The sequence below is a fragment of the Pterocles gutturalis genome, unplaced genomic scaffold (genome assembly GCF_000699245.1).
Source record: "Pterocles gutturalis isolate BGI_N339 unplaced genomic scaffold, ASM69924v1 scaffold46881, whole genome shotgun sequence".
In the NCBI taxonomy this organism is placed as follows: Eukaryota; Metazoa; Chordata; class Aves; order Pterocliformes; family Pteroclidae; genus Pterocles; species Pterocles gutturalis.
This window is the reverse complement of record NW_010099526.1, coordinates 3,183-23,230: the sequence shown is the minus strand read 5'-3', so window position 1 is coordinate 23,230 and position 20,048 is coordinate 3,183. Positions and strand designations below refer to the sequence as shown.

Below are 20,048 nucleotides of genomic sequence, written 5' to 3'. Positions count from 1 at the left end.
CTTCTACTTCAGGAGTTCACTGTTTGTAGGAGGCAAAGGAGAATGAGTTGTACTTTTTTTCCACTTATAATTGCTGTATTTCTAGTTGTTTGTGGAAAACTGTTCATATAGTTTCAGTATGTACTTCAGCAAAGTACTAATGTGGTAGTGTTGGTTGATCATAAATGCATACTTCTGGTGCTTGAAAGGGAGAGTTTCTTATTGTAAAGTACTGAACATCTTGCATATCATCCCATGAGTGAAAAATGTGGTTACTATCAAATGAAACAAGATACTAGAAAAATCTTAAGGAATAATCCTTTTCATATTTTTTCAATATTTTAGTATAATAGAGATTAACGTAAAGATAATCCCCTAGAAATTAAGTGTATTTTTAATTCTTTCTTCAGTTTTGGAAGGATATTGTTGAGGATATTGAAGTTCGTGATCTAATTTCTGACAGAAGCAAATCTCAAGGTGAGGCATCTTGACTAATCTTAATACATATGTGTTGGTAAATATAGAAAAGGAAGGACTAAAATTTATTTCTTTACTTTGTAGATATTCCATCAGAAGAATGGATTTGGGAATCCTTATTTCATCCACCTCGCAAATTGGGCATTAATGATATTGAAGGGCAGCGGGTACTTCAGATTGCAGTGATTTTGCGTAATCTTTCATTTGAAGAGGGAAATGTTAAACTTTTGGCAGCTAATCGTACTTGTCTTCGGTTCCTGCTACTGTCTGCTCATAGTCACTTTATTTCTCTACGGCAGTTGGGTCTTGACACGCTGGGAAATATTGCAGCAGAGGTAATGTTCTTCAAAACAGGACAATTAAATTATAATTTGATAAAAGCATTACTTTAGTATTAATTAAATGCATTGCTTTTTTTTTTGATCATTGGCTGAAGCAGGAAATAAATTACTCTCTCAATTTGTAAATAGCAATTTGAAAACAAGTATTCAGAGCCAAAATAAAAATATGGACTGGATGGGTAAGTTTGCTAAAACAGAATTACATGAAGAAGACTGATTGTATAGGGAAGTACAAGTTAGCCATAGTGCATAATTTTCAGTTTAGTTTCCCAGAGAAGAAAGTAATTTAGTTAAATTCTGTAGACTGTACACTAGCATCTTAACCTTGTAATTATTATCTTTAGTCATAACTTTAAAATAGTACGTTTGAGAAAGGGAGTAGTAGAGTGTTTTATGCTGTGTGGCACCAGTAAGCTAGTCCTATGCCACTGGGTATACTACCTCATGTGAGGGCGTCCTTTTGTTTTCAAAGAGGTTTGAATGTAATAAAATATACAGTTTCAGTATGTCATATCATTGTGTAAATTATACAGATTTTATAGGTAGTTATGTTCAGATATTCCTTATATTTTAAAATATAATAGATACATTACATGGAAGTAAAATGGAGAATTGGAGTGTTGGAGAATTGAAGTATTGGTCCACTGCTGAATATTGAAAAAAAGATGGCGTTTTCATTTACCATGTATCCAGCTTTTCTTGAATAAGAGAGATTGTTGCATATTATTGTATCTGAGAGCTCTGATTGAGAAGCAGAACTAGATAGAAACAGGATGAACGATTGTGATAGCATTTTGGAGGAAATGTTTGTTATTATTCAAGTCCTGGTCTTTGATGTATATTAAAATATGTTTGTGTATACTGTTGACTGCCTGACAGTTATTTTTCTTATTCTGAGCACTGGAAAGTGTAAATTAGACTGCTGCTTCAGAGCAGAAAAGGAGAAGGAGGTTCAAAATGCTAGCTACAATAAAAAGCTCCCAGGGTTCTGTTTTTGTGAACACAAATGTCATATATAAATACTGCATTTAAACACTTTTGAATTATTTATTTTGATATGCAAATTTAAGGATTCAAGCCATTAACACTATATAGATAGTGTTAGTCATAGGTTTTTTTTTTCTTTCTTTCTCATCAGCTTCTTTTGGATCCTGTTGATTTCAAAACTACTCATCTAATGTTTCACACTGTTACAAAATGCCTCATGTCAAGGGACAGATTTTTAAAAATGAGAGGTAAGATCTCTAGTTATTCTTGTTGTTGTATTAGAATTGTAATTATTGCCATTTAAAACTATTTTACATTTGTTCTTCAGGCATGGAAATCTTGGCAAATCTTTGTAAGGCTGAAGATAATGGTGTCTTAATTTGTGAATATGTGGATCAAGAGTCTTACAAAGAGATCATATGTCATCTTACGCTACCAGATGTGCTGCTTGTAATTTCAGCACTTGAGGTGCTATACATGCTCACAGAAATGGGAGAAGTGGCCTGCTCAAAGATTGCTAAAGTAGAGAAGAGCATAGGTAAGGGAGAGCAAAAGTTGCTAAAGACTTAAGAATATATCATGTTCAGGGGTTAAAAATGTGGCTTCCTTGCGTGTGTGTGCTGCTTAGGGATGGATAGAATAGGAAGTTTTACTAAAATTTATTCTTTGTGTCCTCAAGAAGTCGATGGTGCTAATAATTAGGGAAACTAGCACTTTTGAAGTCTTTTTTTTTTCTTTTAATGCCATGAAGTGTGTTTAAAAAAAAAAATCTTCAGAAGCATACAGAGGCTTGTTTTCTTTCAACACGTGGCAATTTTAGAGCAAATCAGTATGTCCCAGCAGCATTCATTTGTCTTGTCCTAATGTCATTGTTGGTTTTACATTTAATACTTTAGATACATTAGTATGTCTGGTTTCTATGGACATCCAGATGTTTGGATCTGATGCACTTACTGCTGTAAAACTCATTGAACATCAGTGCGTTAGCCAGCAGGGAGTACCTGATGTCAGACCACAAGTAATGGATCATGGTTCTTCACAGGCCCATGCAACAGGTGTCCCAGGTTAGTATCCCTGCAATAGAACATACTCTTCTACAGGATTTCCTGTATTTTGTCTTCTGGAGGTTTCTGATTAATTAACATAAATAAGTATAGTGTTATGCATGACATAAAGATATCTTTTTCAGAAACTTGTCCACAAAGCAAATATAAAGCTATGTTAGGCAAAAACTGTTGTGAAGCAGGCTTTAGAAGAATCTTAGTATTTTTCAGTTGCTAATCTGCAAATTTACTGAAAGTTAAGTACAGTCCTTATTTTAACTTGTTCAGTGGAAAGAAAAAGTATCCATTCTGGATTGTTCACACGATTTGCAGAGAATTAGAGGTCCATTTTATATTGTGTTCTACACAGAATGTTATTGGGCAGTAATATATAGTATTTGATAAAATCGCAGAGATGAGACACACAGAATCATGTCTCTGTTGAAGCTGCTAAACAGCTTCTTGTGATGTGAACCAAATTTTAACTATAGTTTAAAACTTAAAGTGTTCCCTTAATTATAAATTAAATTGTATTTTGATTAATTTTTGCAGTTATATTTTGGATTAAATACTGGCACTTTGGAAGTTGATGGCACAGCTAACTATTATTGGTCAGAGGGAACAGCATATGTACCTCGTTCTGTCCTTACTAATAAAAGCACATAGCAGTATGCCACAAGTGCACACAAAATTAAACATAGCTATTCCTTGTGGAGAATAAAAGGAGAAAGAACCATTACGACAGACACTGGCTTACATGTCGAAGTGTACTGTTTCTGGAATGGATGCACATATCACAGTGAACATGACTGAAAAAAAACAAGATGAATAAGAGTGAATAGAAGGAACCGATGTGACATTGCACCAAAATTCTTTACATTGTATTTGTTTCCAATTAGAAACTGGAAAAATAATTGCTGTGTGTTTGTGCCTGTTGTGATGGAGTATCGTGCCACTCTTAAGTCATATTAAGTACTCTAAAGTATGGAGATCACGGATCATGATCGTGAATCTGGAAACTGTCGTTCACTGAGTGCTTACGTCATGATTGCACTTCAGTGGTGGTTCTGGCTTTCGTATGACCTGCTTCATTTTGGCAAATTGTGGTGCAAATCTGTAGCCTGCTTAGTGCACCTTTGTGACTTGCCTTAGCTGGATACATCCTTGCTTACAAACACTGGAGAAACTGTACTAGTGAAAGTCATGGAGTTGAAGTGCTTCACTCAGGAGAACAAAAATTGTTTCAGCAAGTTTTGGTTTCTTTTTTATTTCCCCTTGTTGTCCACAGCCTCTAGGACAGCACCACATGTTGCTCCACCACCGGGAATAGTAGAAATAGACAGCGAGAAATTTGCATGTCAGTGGTAAGTATATAGTTCTATTCAAATACTTGAATGAAGAAGAAAAACAAGTAAAAATGCCTGTATTTGTGTTTCACAGAATGCCCTAGCTTGCTTCTGTTTACTGTTAGACCAATTTTTCTGAAAAGTATAAAACAAAAACAATTCTGCCATTGTTTTGAAGAATGAAAGAAAAAACCGGCATATTCACTCTTTGACAGTTGATACTTGAAATGTAGTTGTTTTCTCTATTAGAATACAACTTAATTTGATTTTTAACTCTGATTTTGATTTTATTTATTTTTTAAATTGTCATGCAGCATTGTCTGTTTTCATCTGGTAATGTGTTGCTGTATTAGTACACCAATATAAAAGTAATTATCAAATTATGAAGCTAGGCCCTGCAAAACTCTCATGTGATGATTGTGAACCTCGAGCAAGTTAAGGAAAACCAAAGCATTTTTCCATCCAAATTCTCCTGCTTTCAACTAATATTGTTCTTGTCAGATATTTAGAGAAAAACCTGTTCTGCCTTTCATTCTCATGTGGACTGAGGGTAATCTTTGTGAACTATTTGACTGATATAAATGTACTCACATTCTAAATACTTGTATTAACCAGTTCCCAGTGGACCCTTCCACCTCTGCTGCATCACAACTCATATGCTCATCGGTTGTGTTACTGATCAGATGAGGGCCTTTGAGATAAAGTGGGTAGGATTTGTCAAAGCTTAGTGGTTTAGGCCGTGATTTAGTTTTACTTGCAGCAAAGCTTTGATTGTATGGGGGAAATGTTGCAGATTATTATTGGTCAACTGATGTTGTTCCCATGCTTCTGGTTGCACACTGCAAAGTATTGTTAATGTGTACTGCTGAAAGACTTGAGAAATTTCACATTTAGATATTTAAACAGGGATACCTGGAGTTGGAATCACCCCAGCTCAGTTTAGCAATCTGCAAGTTTGGCTCTAGCCAAAGCTAGTTTTCTAGGCTGCCTTTTTGATTAATGGAGTGGGAGATTCCTCCATTATAAAATGAATTGCCTTCACCTACCTAGTTTCACCTTTTCTCTATTGACTATAGAGAGCACTAGACATGTAGCTTTCAGTGGTAAAGTTGTAGGCAAGGTGAATTTTTCACTATGTATAAAATGTAAAATAGAAGTTTCAATTGTTAAAATAAGTATGGCTACGTACCATGCTTTGACTGTGTGATACCATCAAATGACAGAAAATACTGAAGCAAACCATGGAGCATTGTATCAGTAAAATTTGGAGTGTGTGCTTTTGTTTTGATTCTGTGTGCTTCTGCAGCTGTCAGTGTCGAGTACTATCATTTTGTACTTGATTTTCTCCCAGTTAGTCTTAGGTGGATATGACGTAGTGGAAAAGAAAATTAACATCTAGTCCTGAAAATTCTCCTTAAATACTAACTGTGCTGCCAAGAAAAAAAAAAAAAAAGGGCAAATTGAGAGCAGAGGAGTAGCCTCTTCTAAGCATTTTCATGCAGTGTCTTATATTCATGTAAATTTTCATGATATGTTTTAGTCATTGCTTCCTGTTGAGAGAAATGGGAAAATTAGGAAATCATAGCAGTAGAATTTAGAAAAGTTACTATCTTTTGGAAGCAGCAAAAGGATAAGGTATTTAAACTGACCTTGCTAGATATATTATTAGCCAGCTTAGCCCGGGTAGGAGTCGTTGTAAGGTAAGTGCATGTGACAGTAAAGTGCTAATCACAGATCCCATTTCACCGTTATAAGTCCTGAATATCCTCAGTTCACTGGTACCGGTGATAGTGTGTCAGCCTAATAGGACATACCCAGCTGGACACTTGTTTGTCTGAATATACCAAATTCGGTTGATACCTAGACTTTGTGTTATTACAGTGTAATCTCAATTTTTCTAATAATAAAGTAACTCAACTGCAGGAGAAATGTCACTATACTTACTCTTTACTCATTATGAGAGAACACAACTTAAGGAGTGTAATAATTTGCTTTGTCTCTTTTGAAGCATCTAGTCGTATTGGGAGTGTAGGACTCAAACTACACTGTATTCATGTTATTCAGAGTGTGAGCACCATATAGTAAATGCTGACAATTTAGAAAGTATTTTTATTCTGTCTGAGCCTGTATTCTGGTATGGGTATTTGAGCATTGTGTGGGAGTTGTTAACTTACCTCCATTTGCTGCTGGGAATAAACCGTTCCAATGTCTCTGGGTTGGAATAATGGATCAGAAAGAAATAAAATTAAGCTGATAGAAAAAATGTTTCCTTCTCTCACAGCTTTGTGGTTGGGGGTTGGATGGTCTGTGTGCTTGTGGAGAGTCTGTAGGAGATACAAATACTTTCCCTCCCTGGAAATCGAACATTAGGCAGAACAGGTTGTTCAAGGATTTTATAGATGTCTCTGTAACGTGGGACTCCAGGAATGACAGTGTCTGTGTTTGAGTGCATACTCTCTTAGAATCCCAGTCCTCTCTCTCCTGCCTTCCCACCTCTATCAGACTGACAGAGTTGAGATTGTTATCTTATATTTTAAAGCCTGCATTAGCGGATCTCTTAACAAAATCTGGGTTTTGATACGAAGATGTTGACTTCTGATAGAAGTTTCTGATGATGAATTAACTAGCATTCAGTCCATCTCTTGCTAAATAAGAACAATTGAGAAATAAGAACAGAGCTGTGGGGAGATGTCATCAAACTGCATTCTTTTTTTGGTTTTGTTTCTAACTATACCATGAAAAAGGCATATATAGAGACTATTTTGCATATTACATATGTAAATAAGATGTTGCATGCAAAACTGACTGCATATGTTAGGGGTCCTATGTGTTGAATCATAAGCAGTGAGAAGAAGAAAGTATGGAACAGGTATTTGACAAGACAGTATACTAAAATGCCATTTTCCATGTTGTTATCACATCTTAAAAGTCTCTGTGATACAGAGAAAAGTGATTTAAGAACCCTTCTAAAAGTATTCCCTGTCTGTTTTGCTTCATAGTTTATTTTTTCGTCCTCAGGTTGAATGCACATTTTGAGCTGAATCTTGATTGCTCAGTCTCTCGAGCAGAAATGTACTCTGAATACCTCTCGACCTGTAGTAAATTAGCTCGAGGTGGAATCCTGACGTCAACTGGATTTTATAAATGTCTGCGGTAAGACAAAAATTAATGCAACTATAAAGAAGCAGTTGTATGTGCTCAATACTAACCTGTAGCTTTAGATTTCTTTGGGAAAAGATCTACCAAGTTGAGTTTGAAAGACATCCGGTTTGGGGATTTTAAGTGAAACAAATGATTGGAGTTTGTTTAATTTTATTTCATTCTATTTCACAACCTTTGATAGGTTCCTTCTCTGCTTATGGTCCTTTTAAGTCTTTCCAAAGTAGTTTTTGGAGGTATTGTAGTTTTTGCTTAGCTTGTATGAGATCTTGGCCAACTGTCTGGTGGACCCGCTTGTCCTCAATGGTGAACACTGCTGTACTGCAAAGATGCAGGCATTAGTGCAGTTACTCTGCACACTAGAGCAGTTAGTTAAAGCAAAAACATTGTAAGAGGATTGAGTTATTGTGTTTATTAACATAGATTTATGTTGTGTTTGGCAGAACTGTCTTTCCAAATCATACAGTGAAGAGAGTAGAAGATCCAAGTAACAATGGTCAAGCACATATACACGTGGTAGGAGTGAAAAGGAGAGCTATACCACTTCCCATTCAGATGTACTATCAGCAGCAACCAACTTCGTCTACCCCAGTTGTCCGGGTTGATTCAATTCCTGATGTGTCTTCAACTCCTTCGCCAGCAGGTTTTAAAATTAATTAAATATCAAATATTTTGCATTGATTCTGAAATGACAACAGAAGACAAAAGCTTCTGAAAATACTTGGAAAGTGTTGGAAGCTGGGGCCACAGTTTTTGATTGATTTTATTCAATATTGTTAGGAATAGTATTGCAGTATGTACTTGCATGCCATTCTGCTTTGTATTTGATGTGTAACCCATAAACTTGTCAGTCAGCAGATAAGCCATTGTTGATGCATTGTTAATTCAGATGCAGTATAGCTGAGAAAAGAAACTGCTTCATATAGAAGTACAAATTCAAGCCTTGGATTTTTAAGAATTTGTTATGTTAATGTGTTTTGAAATAATTTTTGCTTCCAAACTTTTACTGCGTTTATTTCAACAGGAATCCCGCATGGGCTACCAAGCGTAGGAAATCACTATCAGAGGACCCCTATTAACCAGTCTTCAACTTTGACAGCAACACAGATGTCTTTTCCAATTCAAGGTGTTCATACTGTGGCACAGACTGTTTCTCGAATTCCACAAAATCCTTCTGTTCATACACAGCAGCAACAAAATGCTCCGGTGACTGTTATGCAGAATAAAGGTCCGATATCCTGTGACATAGTGAAGGCCACAGTAATACAGAGCTCTGTTCCCCAGTCTGCAGTTCCTGTTACTATTGCTGTAGGAGGAGCACCACAAGCTTCTAATCAAAACCACAGCACTACAGGACAACAGCCGTCTGTTACTGTTGTTGGTTCGCAGACATTGCTTCACCACCAACCTGTAATTCAACAACAGTCTCCACTGCATGCAGTGGTACCAGGACAGATACCTTCAGGCACTCCTGTTACGGTAATTCAGCAAGCTGTACCTCAGGGCCATATATTTGGCAGAGTACAAAACATACCAGCATGCAGTTCAGCAGTTTCACAGGGTCAGCAGCTAATCAACACATCACAACCTGGGCAGACATCATCTCAGCAGTCCTCTGCTGGTAACCAGCAACAAGATACAGTCATCATAGCACCACAGCAGTACGTCACAACCTCTGCATCTAACATTGTTTCTGCCACCACAGTTCAAAATTTCCAGGTAGCAGCTGGGCAGGTGGTTACAATAGCAGGTGTCCAAAACCCACCAACATCTAGGGTGGGGTTTCAGAATATTGCACCAAAGCCTCTGCCGTCTCAGCAAGTTCCACCTGCCGTGGTACAGCAGCCGATGCAGTCACAGCAGCAGCCTCCACCACCATCCCAGCAAAGTGTAGTGATTGTAAGCCAGCCAGCTCAGCAAGGTCAAACATATGCACCAGCCATTCATCAAATAGTGCTTGCTAATCCAGCTTCTATTCCCCCTGGCCAAGCTGTCCAGTTGACTGGACAGTCGAGCATTACTCCATCTTCTTCACCATCCCCGGGTCCGGTTACAAATAATCAAGTCCCTACAGTTATGTCACCTTCATCTACCACTCCTCAGTCACAAGGACCCCCTCCTACTGTCAGCCAGATGCTTTCTGTAAAGAGGCAGCAGCAGCAGCAACATTCACCAGCATCATCGCAGCAGCAGGTACAGGTACAACAACCAATACAAATGCAAGTTCAGTCACCACAAGCTAATACAGGAGTTGGCCAGCCTAACTCGGGTGAATCTAGTCTGATAAAACAACTGCTTCTTCCAAAAAGAGGCCCCTCTACTCCAGGGGGGAAGCTTATACTCCCAGCTCCACAGATTCCTCCACCTAACAATGCAAGAGCTCCTAGCCCTCAGGTGGTTTATCAGATGGCCAATAACCAGGCACCAGGTTTTGGAGTTCAAGGACAGTCTCAAGCTCAGCAGCTGCTAGTTGGACAGCAAAATGTTCAGCTGGTCCCAGGTGCAATCCAGCCCCAAGGGGCAGTACAAACAGTACCCATTTCTAATTTACAGATATTGCCAGGTCAGTTGATCTCAAACAGCCCAGCAACTATTTTCCAAGGGACTACTGGCAACCAGGTTACGATAACAGTTGTGCCAAATACGAGTTTTGCTACTGCAACTGTGAGTCAGGGAAATGCAACTCAGATCATTGTCAGTGAGTGGAGCACAGACAGGAGTTGGGCTACAGATGCAAACACTTCCAGCTACTCAAGCACCTTCAGCTGGACAATCACCGTGTACTGCTGCTCCCCCATTCAAAGGTGATAAAATAATTTGCCAAAAGGAGGAAGAAGCAAAGGAAGCAACAGGTTTACACATTCATGAACGTAAAATTGAAGTTATGGAGAATCCTTCCTGCCGAAGAGGAGCTGCAAACACCAGCAATGGGGATGCAAAAGAAAATGAAATGCAGGTGGGAAGTCTTTTAAATGGGAGAAAGTATATTGACTCCAGTCTACCTCCTTCTAACTCAGGGAAAACTCAGAATGAGGCCAATCAGTGCTCACAAGTCAGTAATGGGCCATCATTAGAAATGGGTGAGAACGGAGCTCCTGGAAAGCAGAACTTTGAACAAATGGACGCACAGGAAATTAAAAGTGATTTGAAGAAGCCCCTAGTTAATGGAATCTGTGATTTTGATAAAGGAGATGGTTCTCATTTGAGCAAAAACATTCCAAATCACAAAACTTCCAATCATGTAGGAAATGGTGAGATATCTTCAGTGGAACAACAAGGGAATTTGGATGCCACGCAGCAAGATACTGCCAAAGGTGATCAAGGGGAAAGAATTTCTAATGGGCCTGTATTAACTTTGAGTAGTTCACCTGTTGTAAGCGGTACACAGGAGGCTGCAAAACTGTTAACCCAGCAACTTAGTGGTACCAACACTGATTTACCTAATGGACCTCTAGCTTCAAGTTTGAATTCAGATGTGCCTCAGCAACGCCCAAGTGTAGTTGTCTCACCACAATCTACAGCCTCTGTTATACAGGGGCATCAAATCATAGCAGTTCCACACTCAGGACCTAGAGTGTCCCAGTCTACCCTGTCATCCGAAGTTCGGTCTACTAATGGCACAGCAGAATGCAAAACTGTAAAGAGGCCAGCAGAGGATAATGACAGGGAAACTGTTCCAGGAATTCCAAATAAAGTAGGAGTTAGAATTGTTACAATCAGTGACCCCAACAATGCTGGTTGCAGTGCAACTATGGTTGCTGTGCCAGCTGGAGCGGATCCAAGCACTGTAGCGAAAGTAGCAATAGAAAGTGCTGTTCACCAAAAGCAGCAGCATCCAACCACGTATATACAAAGCATGGTCACACAGGTATGTTGCAGTGTTCTTTTTATGTTTATTCCAACTGTGATTCTGACTAATGCTGTGAAATAATGTGGGTGAAAATGTAAACTCCGTCAATATCTCTTGCTTAGTGTTTAAAATATTCAGAAAACTATGGTTTCTGTTCTTTTACGGACTAAAGTTCTAGTAGTTTGCATGCTTCTTTGACGTCGGTAACAGTAGTGGAATTTAAAATAGTTTGTAGCTTGATAATGCATAGTAAGGAAAGAACTTCTCCTCATTAATTTCTTCCTCAAAGGATTAACCATTCTGAAAACAACAATGATTTGTTGTATAGTCTTGTAAAAATGACAGAATTGCTTTGCACTTTATTCTTCATCTTTATTGCTAATGGAGAGGTGAGTATGTCTCTTTTCAAAGTTAATTACCGCAACTTGCTGAAATTAGTTAAGTTCTTGCATTTAAAGGTGGTCTTGAAAGGTTTGCTTTGGACATTGGCTACAGGGAGGAGAAAGTATTGTTCGGTAAATTTGTTGAAATATTTCTGTTTGTTTACCGCAAAATATTTGTAATGTTTATTTTATTGATGCAGTATGCATTGTTTGAGGTTTTTTTCTGATTGACAGACTTTGGAGAGGGCGCTTTTGTGGGTTTTTTTCTGGATGAACTTTTTAAAACCATTTTAGTACAAATGAGGTATTGCTATCAGTTATGTGAGCATAAGTACAGATAATCATGTTTAAGATTATTCCTGTCTCTGTAATTTATTTTAGCTTTGTACATGGACAGAAAATCCCTTTCCAAAAAACATTCATAACCTGAATAGGAGCAAAAATAATAGAACAGTAGGTCTGGCAGTCACAGAGCTCTGTCAGACTGTGGAGAGGAGAAATGAAATCTTGGGTGTAGGTGCATTTTGACCTTGAGCTAAGACAGTTCTTATCTTCCTTTTTTGTTGGTTTAGTTGAGTTTTTGATTAGTTTTGATGGGGTAGCAGGTATAGACCTTATGGACTAAAATGGAACTGAAACTTAAAATTCGACAAGGGATGGCTGGTGCTACTTAATTTTCTGTGTCAAGTTAGGTTTCTGTTGAAAGCTCTTTTGACTTTCCTTCATCTAGCTGTCAGAAATCAGGACTAACGGTTAACAAGTTTTCTTTCTTTTTCTTTCCTTTCTTTTTTCTTTTAGCTGCCACACTATGTTTTTAAAATGTCTTTAAAATCATGTAAATTTTCACTTAGGTTTTATCACAGAGAGATCTGTTTTTTCTGATAACGCTGTTTCTCTTTGTTCTAACTAGAAGTTAATTGACCAAAATTAAAATGTCTTTTGGCAGCATAGTGAGAATGAACTAGATTTTCTGTATTGTCGATTAAAAAAAAAAAAAAAAAAGCCAGCTGAGTGTCTTTAGCTGTTACAAAGTTTGAGTTTCTGTTATAGCGTTGCTCAGGATTTGGCTGAGTTAGAAAATGGTATGGCTATGTCTCTGGGATGGAAAAAATATTATCTGTGCTTATTTATTCCCTGGACATGTGGCTGACAAGAATTTTCAGTTGTGTCTCAAACAGCTATAAGATTTTCAGAATTTTGGAAGAGGAGACTAATACAGTTAACTATTAAATGTGTGTTGTATTAGTGGTTCTATCATGATAAGAAAAAAATAACATTTTCTGTGCTGATAGTTTCTTTTTTATATTATCACAAGTATCACTGTCATTAATAGTTCCTAAATTTTCCATTACCTGTACAAAAAGAAATGCTGCCAGCTGAATACGCTTGGTGCAGATTTGCAGATCAAAATAACTTTGTTTAATGTCTGGTTCTATGGAAGCTGGCTCATAGGATGCCCTTGCTTTCTTCCGAATTACAGGAATATGGGAGAAAAGGAGTTTATTAGTTTTGATCTTGGTGAACAATCTAATTTGTTAGCTAATTGCCTTAACTATTACATATGGTGATTTATGAATCATGGCTATCATGTTAATGCTAAGTACTGACTTATAAGAGAACCCACTTGATAGGACTCTGTTCAGATGTAGTGAACATCATAGTTTGGCTTAAGACTTTTAAGGATCTTTACCACTTCTTTAAAATTAATGTGTTGAACCATAAACAGTACCAAAACCATTCTGGCCAGCTTTTTTTTTAATTTTTTTTCCCCCAAAACTGCTGAGCAGCTGCAATAGCCATTGTTTTACTGGAAAAGCAGATGTTAAGTATTTCCAATACTGAGTCTGCTTTTAGGAGTATCTTTAAGACATCCAGAAATACTAAGATATAGCCAAATTCTCATTAACTCAGTTTGAGTTTTAATGATGACTTCTTTTGAGGCTAGGCCCTGCATAATCTCCTGTTTTCTCTCTCCCATTTTAAGAGCTTTCCTTGTACGATAAACAGCATTCTTGTCTGACTTTTTGAAAAGCAGCAGCTAAGGAACACTTTTTTCACTTGAGCATCTGCATTATTTTATCCTCTTTGCAGTACCTAATGTATACTGGCTGTCTGTCAGAAGAAATGGGAGAACATGGTTCTTTTTGCAATCAGGAAGAAATTTATTATAAATACAACTTAATAGAGAAAAATGGTGAGGGGCAGGAAATAAAAGGATATTAGCTATGGCAAAATGACATAGCTGTTGAAGCTGTTAGTGTGTGATTTCCTGTTTGCTTGTCATCTTAAAATTTTATTTTAAACTAGAACTTGTATTTCAGAGAAGTGAGAAAGGGAGAGAAGGAGAAAGTTCGTAATAAAATTAAAACCCCCAACAGGAAGGCTGGAAAAGGAGATGTAGAGGACAGAAGAGGGAGGAGAGTATTGCTTATGCAACTACAGCAGGATCGGTTATCATGAACTGCAGAGAGGAGAAAGGGAAGATACTTGAACTGACAAAAAGGAAGGGGAAACAAATAGGGGAGGAAGGGAACAGCAACCTGAAAACTGAGGAAAGCAAGAAAAAGAGTGAAATAATCCTTAAAGGAATGTTAAAGTTAAGAGATTTCTTTCGTGTTATGAATGGTAGTTTGAAATGGCTAGTACTGTATGCATGGGAATGGAAATATTGATCTAAATGGCCTACTAAAATAATGAAAATTATATACTTGCTGTTTATGGGACAGTCCATATAGTGCTATCAAAATCCAGTTAGATAAGTACAGATTTCTTCTGTGATTATTCCATGTTAATTGTACACCCCGACAGAACTCATTAAAAATAACTATGTATGTACTGACTTTAAAAGATTTTTCTTTCTATTTTTTGCATTTTTATAAAAAATTGGGCTACGGGTACCTGGGTTATGTCGGAAGAGGAACATATGATACACAAAGTGTTGCAATTTTTTTCTTGTATCTCCGTCTGTATTTTGTAAGCTCATGAAATGTAGTCTGAGAGGAGACAGAACTGGCACTTGACTGTCTTGGCTTCCTTTTATTTTGAAGTTCCCTGTTCCTGGATTATTGCTTTCCTGAGGCATTGTGCTGAACCAGTGGGTGAAAAAGAAATGAGCAATTACCTACCTGTACACTTTCTTTTCTTTTCCACTTTTTGTTACTCCTCTTCAAACGCCGCCAAAACATCTGTTGAAAATAACCATGTTGGTTTGTCCCAGTTGGGACAAGAAAGGGAGAAGGAATGCTCTGATGCCATGCCAAGTTCCTAGAAGTGAGCAAATCTCATACAGATTGCCTTATCTGGCTTTTAAAGTAGTCACTTCCCTGCTCATCCCTGTCATCCCCTCGTGAACAGTGCACACCCATTTCTCTTAGGGCTGCCCACCTGAAACATGCTTGTGTGGAAATTTAGGTGTGGCAAAAACTCTGTGAGCATTGCCTTAACTATTTGCTCCTGCTTTCTGTTGACTGGAAAGCTGAGAATTACCATGCACCAGAAAGCAGATGTGTAACTCCAGGAGGTGTAATTTATTCCTAGCTACAGAGCAAATGAGTTTCTCAGCTGGAAGTACTGAAATACAGAATCTCTGCTTTTATTGCTCTTCACCTGTGAAGCACACTGTTGCAAGGAGACTTAAACTTCAATAATCTAACAAGAAAAGAACATTCATTTTAGTGCCTACCCATCCACCTCAGCTCTTCCTCACACTCAAATCCTAATATATTAATTTTCATCTTATAAGTTACCCTATTATATATGTTCATTATCGTGAAGAAGCTGAACATAAAATTTTGTAATACCAAACTGTAAATCCTATGATACTTTAAAAAATATTTTTACTGATAATTAACAGTTTATTATTGAGTTAAATGTATTTACTATGGGTGTGCACTACTAATGGTGGGAATAAAAATACAGCCTGATGCTTTTAAACTGCACGTAGCTCTGTATGTCAACAGGACCCCTGTCACACTGGTCTGCAGTGTGTTCTTTTGCTGATGGCACAGTAGACCTTTTAAATAAAGTGGGCAAGTATCACGCTAAAATAGAGTTATCCATTAATTAATACATAAAGGGAGTGGCACCATTGGTTCTGGGAAATGGAGGTGGAGACCATTTCTGACCCCAAGCCGTAAGGTTTGTTACACCTGCCACACAGGGAGCTCATGTGCCCAAATGGAGGAGCTCTTGTGCATAAAAATAAATTATTATCTTTTGTAAACAGTCCATTATAGTTAGCAGAAAGCTCTTAGGCTGGCTTTTAGTTTTAATTACTATGCTGGACTTTCCATCCCCCCACTCCCTGTATCTCAATCTGAAGTCACCCGGTCCAGAGATAAGATCTGCTTGTGTTTATTGAAAGGAGGCTGCAATACCTGTTTTGTAAGTAGACTGTAAAGGCATTAAGGGTTTGTATTTATGTAGTTTTAAGAGTTCAGTGAAAACCATACTGAGATAGGTGATGCTGCTAGAGGTACCTCTTAGTCCCCCGACTCAGTGATATCTGATTTGCAAAAGTGCTAAGTGGTGGCAATTGCAAATCATATCATGGAGATGTCTGATTATGAAAAGATGGCATGAAGTGCTGTCAAGTGTACTAGAGTACCAGGCATTTGATTTCTTGAGGAACCTGGAATCGTTAAATGTTTTTGCTGGAGGAAGAACTTCTGTGAAATCTTTATGCCGTGGTGAAATAATTTTCAATGTTACTTCTCCCAGAAAGACTTTATTAGGGGAAAAAAAAAAAAGTCTGTCATATTTCTTTAACGTACAGAAGTGAGTTTATGTAGTCATTGCATGGCAGTACTGTAAACTAAGTAGCACATAGCAAGTATTTCTAGGTGCATTTCTGGAAAAAAAGAAGTTTGATTTCTGAAGAACAAAGACTGTACCTATTTTAGTGGTCCCATGTATCATGCATTACTAAATTAATACATTAAAATAGAGGAGGCGAAAAAAAAGAAAACAAAAATTAGCAGTATTTCTCATCTCTTGAACGAAGAGAAGAAAGCTTTGATGTGTTCAAACACAGAACTTATGTTTCTAAAATAAAACCGAGGAAAACAAACATAGCTTTGCTTTGTCTATTGATTTTAAAATATATTCAGCACAGTTGATAGGCAAGCAATAAGTGTGACTTAAAATACATGGAAGCTATAACCATTTAATGCTGCAAGCTTGAGCGAAACTACTCTGCAATATAGCAAAAACAAGAGAATTCTAAACAACGACAGTTATTTTACACAGTTCTTTTCAATTTATCAACTTTTTTTTTCCCCCTCACTGAAGTAAAAAAGGATAGAAAGAAATGGGAAGGGAAACTGAATTTTAACTTTTTGGCCTGAAAATTTGTTTCCCTCTTTTGTTTTCAGCATGTAACATTTTGTATTGTATGTCTTAGACCTCTTTGTTTAAAATAAACAATTTTAAAATGAGACAGTAGGAGATCTTGCCAGAAGAACCCTTCAGAAAATTCATAATTCTGGATTAATTGCAGGGTTTGCTTAGAATGGAGCAAATAATGCATGAACTACACATTGAAGGAAGAGAATTAAGTGAAATACTGAATAAATTCAATAAGCTCACTCTCTCCAGCACATTAAATGAGATAGAAGTTCTATAGGGATAAGAAGTTGCATAAAGACCATCATAATGCATTGATATTAGGAGGCCAAGTGAAGATTGCAAAACAAACTGTACTGCTAACACTTCATGATTTTACTTTAAGCTTCACTTGAAAAATGCCTTGTTGAAGGGATGTTGATCTTAAAAGGCTCCACTTGTGTTAACTTTTTGTTAAAAGATATATTGTGAAGATTCATTATCCAATCTGTAAAATAGCTTAGAGGTATTTAGCTTAAAATCGTTGCTGAATTCAAAATAATTTGTAGTTATGACTAATGGACTCGAGTCTTTTCTCACAGCTTTTTGCACACATGAATCACAGGCATCATATAATAGTTGTGCTGTGATCAGGAGTTTGGCTGAGTTTTGCCTTATTTTTATCAGGATCTGGGCTTGGATATGGGAAGTATTTTGGTTTTGATGAAGCCTTTTTGGTGTCCTTTTCGTCATGTTATTAGCATTGTATGATCTATGACAGTTACTAACTTCTTAGCTTATGTGACTGTTGTGCACGATGCCAATAGAGAGCAGCAGGAAGAAAACTTAAGATCAATATGCAGATGAAATGTTAGAAGTTGCATTTAGCTGTTTGTTTCCTTAAAGTCTAAAGCTATTCAATAACAAAGCTGTAGAGATGTAAACAGAGTATTATGTGCACCAAGTCAGTGTTTAAGAATACTATAAAAGAAGCATGAAGGTGTTTCTTTTATAATATTCTTAAACACAGACTTGAAAGTAGTTTTGTTTGGCGTCTCTGAAAGAGCGTTGCAGTCTTTTCTAACAGAAGAAAAGGGTATTAGGTCTTCATTCCTAGATAATATTCAAAAGCTTATTTTTTATTGTCATCATCATTATAAGCACCTTGCTGGCCAGAGCCTTCCAGGAAAAAAGAAAGAAGAGAAATAGTATTCTCACATAAACACTGTTCTGAAATAGCAAAGTTCAGCATTCAGTATCTGTTATTCAGAAAAATAAATAGAATGGACATATTTTGGCTTTGTTTTTATCTTTTTTTAGGTCACTTTTCAGATCATTGTTATTCACTGTTAAAATAATTGTCTTGTAATATTGCAAGGAAGCAAGGGGAACATCTTTTTTCTTTCTGAAAAATATTTCACTGTATGCAAGTTGTATGGCATGTTTAGGTATTCTATTCTGGGCATGTGGTGTTCTGTGGGAAGGTACCTATGTGGTCTGGTCTTACAGGAGCTTGAAGAATTACATAATTTTTCAAGTTCTATAGAGAAAATGTCGCATCATAGTTTGAGCCTACTGGTCTTTGATGGTGTTTCTTCAGCATTGTTCAATTTACCTTTCCTTACTTGCTCTGTAACACAGGCTGATGTGTACTAACATGGCACATAAAACAATTCCATCAAAGAACATAAAGCAGTTTTAGTTGTATCAGTGCTCATTTTACTTATTTCAGCAATATTTTATCCTACATTTACACAGGAAAGCAAACTACTCCCTGTGCTGGTGATATTGCAACCCCTTGACTTTGCATACTTTCTTATTTTTTTAAAGAACAAATAAAGCCTTTGTGAAACAATGCTAATCTTTTCTCCACTAGTGCCCTTGAGCAATTCCTTTGCAGTCATAATTCTGTATGTGAATTTGGGTAAAAGGTTTAGTAATTTGAATATTAGAAACTTCTGCGTAAATACTACAGTGTAAAAGTTGTATGTCCCTCATGTTATTGTGTCTGTTAATGCTTATTCAAAGTGCTAAACTCTGAAAACTTGTGGTTGATTAAAGTGTAAAGCAAAAGATCTTTGAACACACAGTAAACTGTATGTCGAGTCTTGAAATAAACCCTGTGTAAAACTGTTTTAACTTTTTCTACAGAGCACACCTGCAACATCGATACCAACAGTGCAAGTACAGGGCCAGCAGATCAATTTGCAGCCACCTTCGTACACTGCAGCAAGTCAGCATGCAGAGCAAATGAAAAAACCTGGACAGAACTTCATGTGTCTGTGGCAATCCTGTAAAAAGTAAATGGCTCCTTTATTTAACTACCTTTTACTAATATGTAACAGGTGCTTGTATATAGAAGGTGACTCTACAAGTCCTATCAATTCTGTTTCCTTAAGTTACCTTGTACTTTGTCAGTGGGGAAAAGAAGAAGCGAAAAGTGTTGAGGAAGCTGAAGCTGAGCTGGGGGAGTGCAAGATGTTTAAGTGCTCTCAAGTGTACATCAGAGCATAAAATTAGTATTATGTGGCTTTCTTTTAATATATTGTTTCTTCAGTAATAAATAAAATATTGTCATGTAGTTAAGGTAAAAATAAAATTCCTAGCTCTAAAGCTTGTTCTCTGTATTGCAAATACAAAAAGTTACTGTACTCCAGTTGCAAATCATGTCTTGACATTTTCTTGCGTTTTCCAGCTTTTAATATTTCTTGTGTTTCCAGTTTTGCAAGAGCAGGGTGTTGCACTTCTATGTCCTGGTCAAAGTCTTATTTAGATTATAACTAATTTTAGTAATTGTGATACCATTCGTGTGCCACAGGACTCCATTGTCATGAAAGGAAGTAAAAATAAGCTTAGCCTTAAGACTGGACAGCAGGTTTGTTTTTTTTTTATTTGTTGTCCTTAAGAGAGAGGAGTGAGCTAGCAGACTTCTGGATGTAGGCTTATAAAAACATGATAATACGCTTGTTATCAGTATCAGTATCTTCGCACTGATTTTTAAAATCACATTGGTTTGTGAATATGCTTAGTTTTCAGTGAAGGCTACAGATTGGTAAAACAAAGGTAGTTGTCAAACAGCCACTTTGAAAACAGTGAGAGAAATTGCAGAACATTAGAGTGGGCATGAAAAACGGTGAGACACTTCATTGCTGTAAGACAAG

At 37.0% G+C, this 20,048-nt stretch overlaps 1 protein-coding gene across 1 annotated transcript in view; it reads left to right on the top strand.

The window, feature by feature from the left end:
- The window catches only part of LOC104464002 (AT-rich interactive domain-containing protein 2-like), a gene marked incomplete at its 5' end in the record, with an annotated part of 30,711 nt that extends 11,520 nt beyond the window's left edge, over window positions 1-19,191 (top strand). Inside the window, 11 exon segments of the mRNA XM_010076549.1 lie at window positions 390-456; window positions 541-791; window positions 1,936-2,032; window positions 2,113-2,322; window positions 2,681-2,848; window positions 4,116-4,191; window positions 7,192-7,326; window positions 7,776-7,975; window positions 8,357-10,028; window positions 10,030-11,200; window positions 19,039-19,191. Coding sequence (XP_010074851.1) covers window positions 390-456; window positions 541-791; window positions 1,936-2,032; window positions 2,113-2,322; window positions 2,681-2,848; window positions 4,116-4,191; window positions 7,192-7,326; window positions 7,776-7,975; window positions 8,357-10,028; window positions 10,030-11,200; window positions 19,039-19,191 — 4,200 coding nt within the window.
- Between the last annotated feature and the right edge of the window lie 857 nt (window positions 19,192-20,048).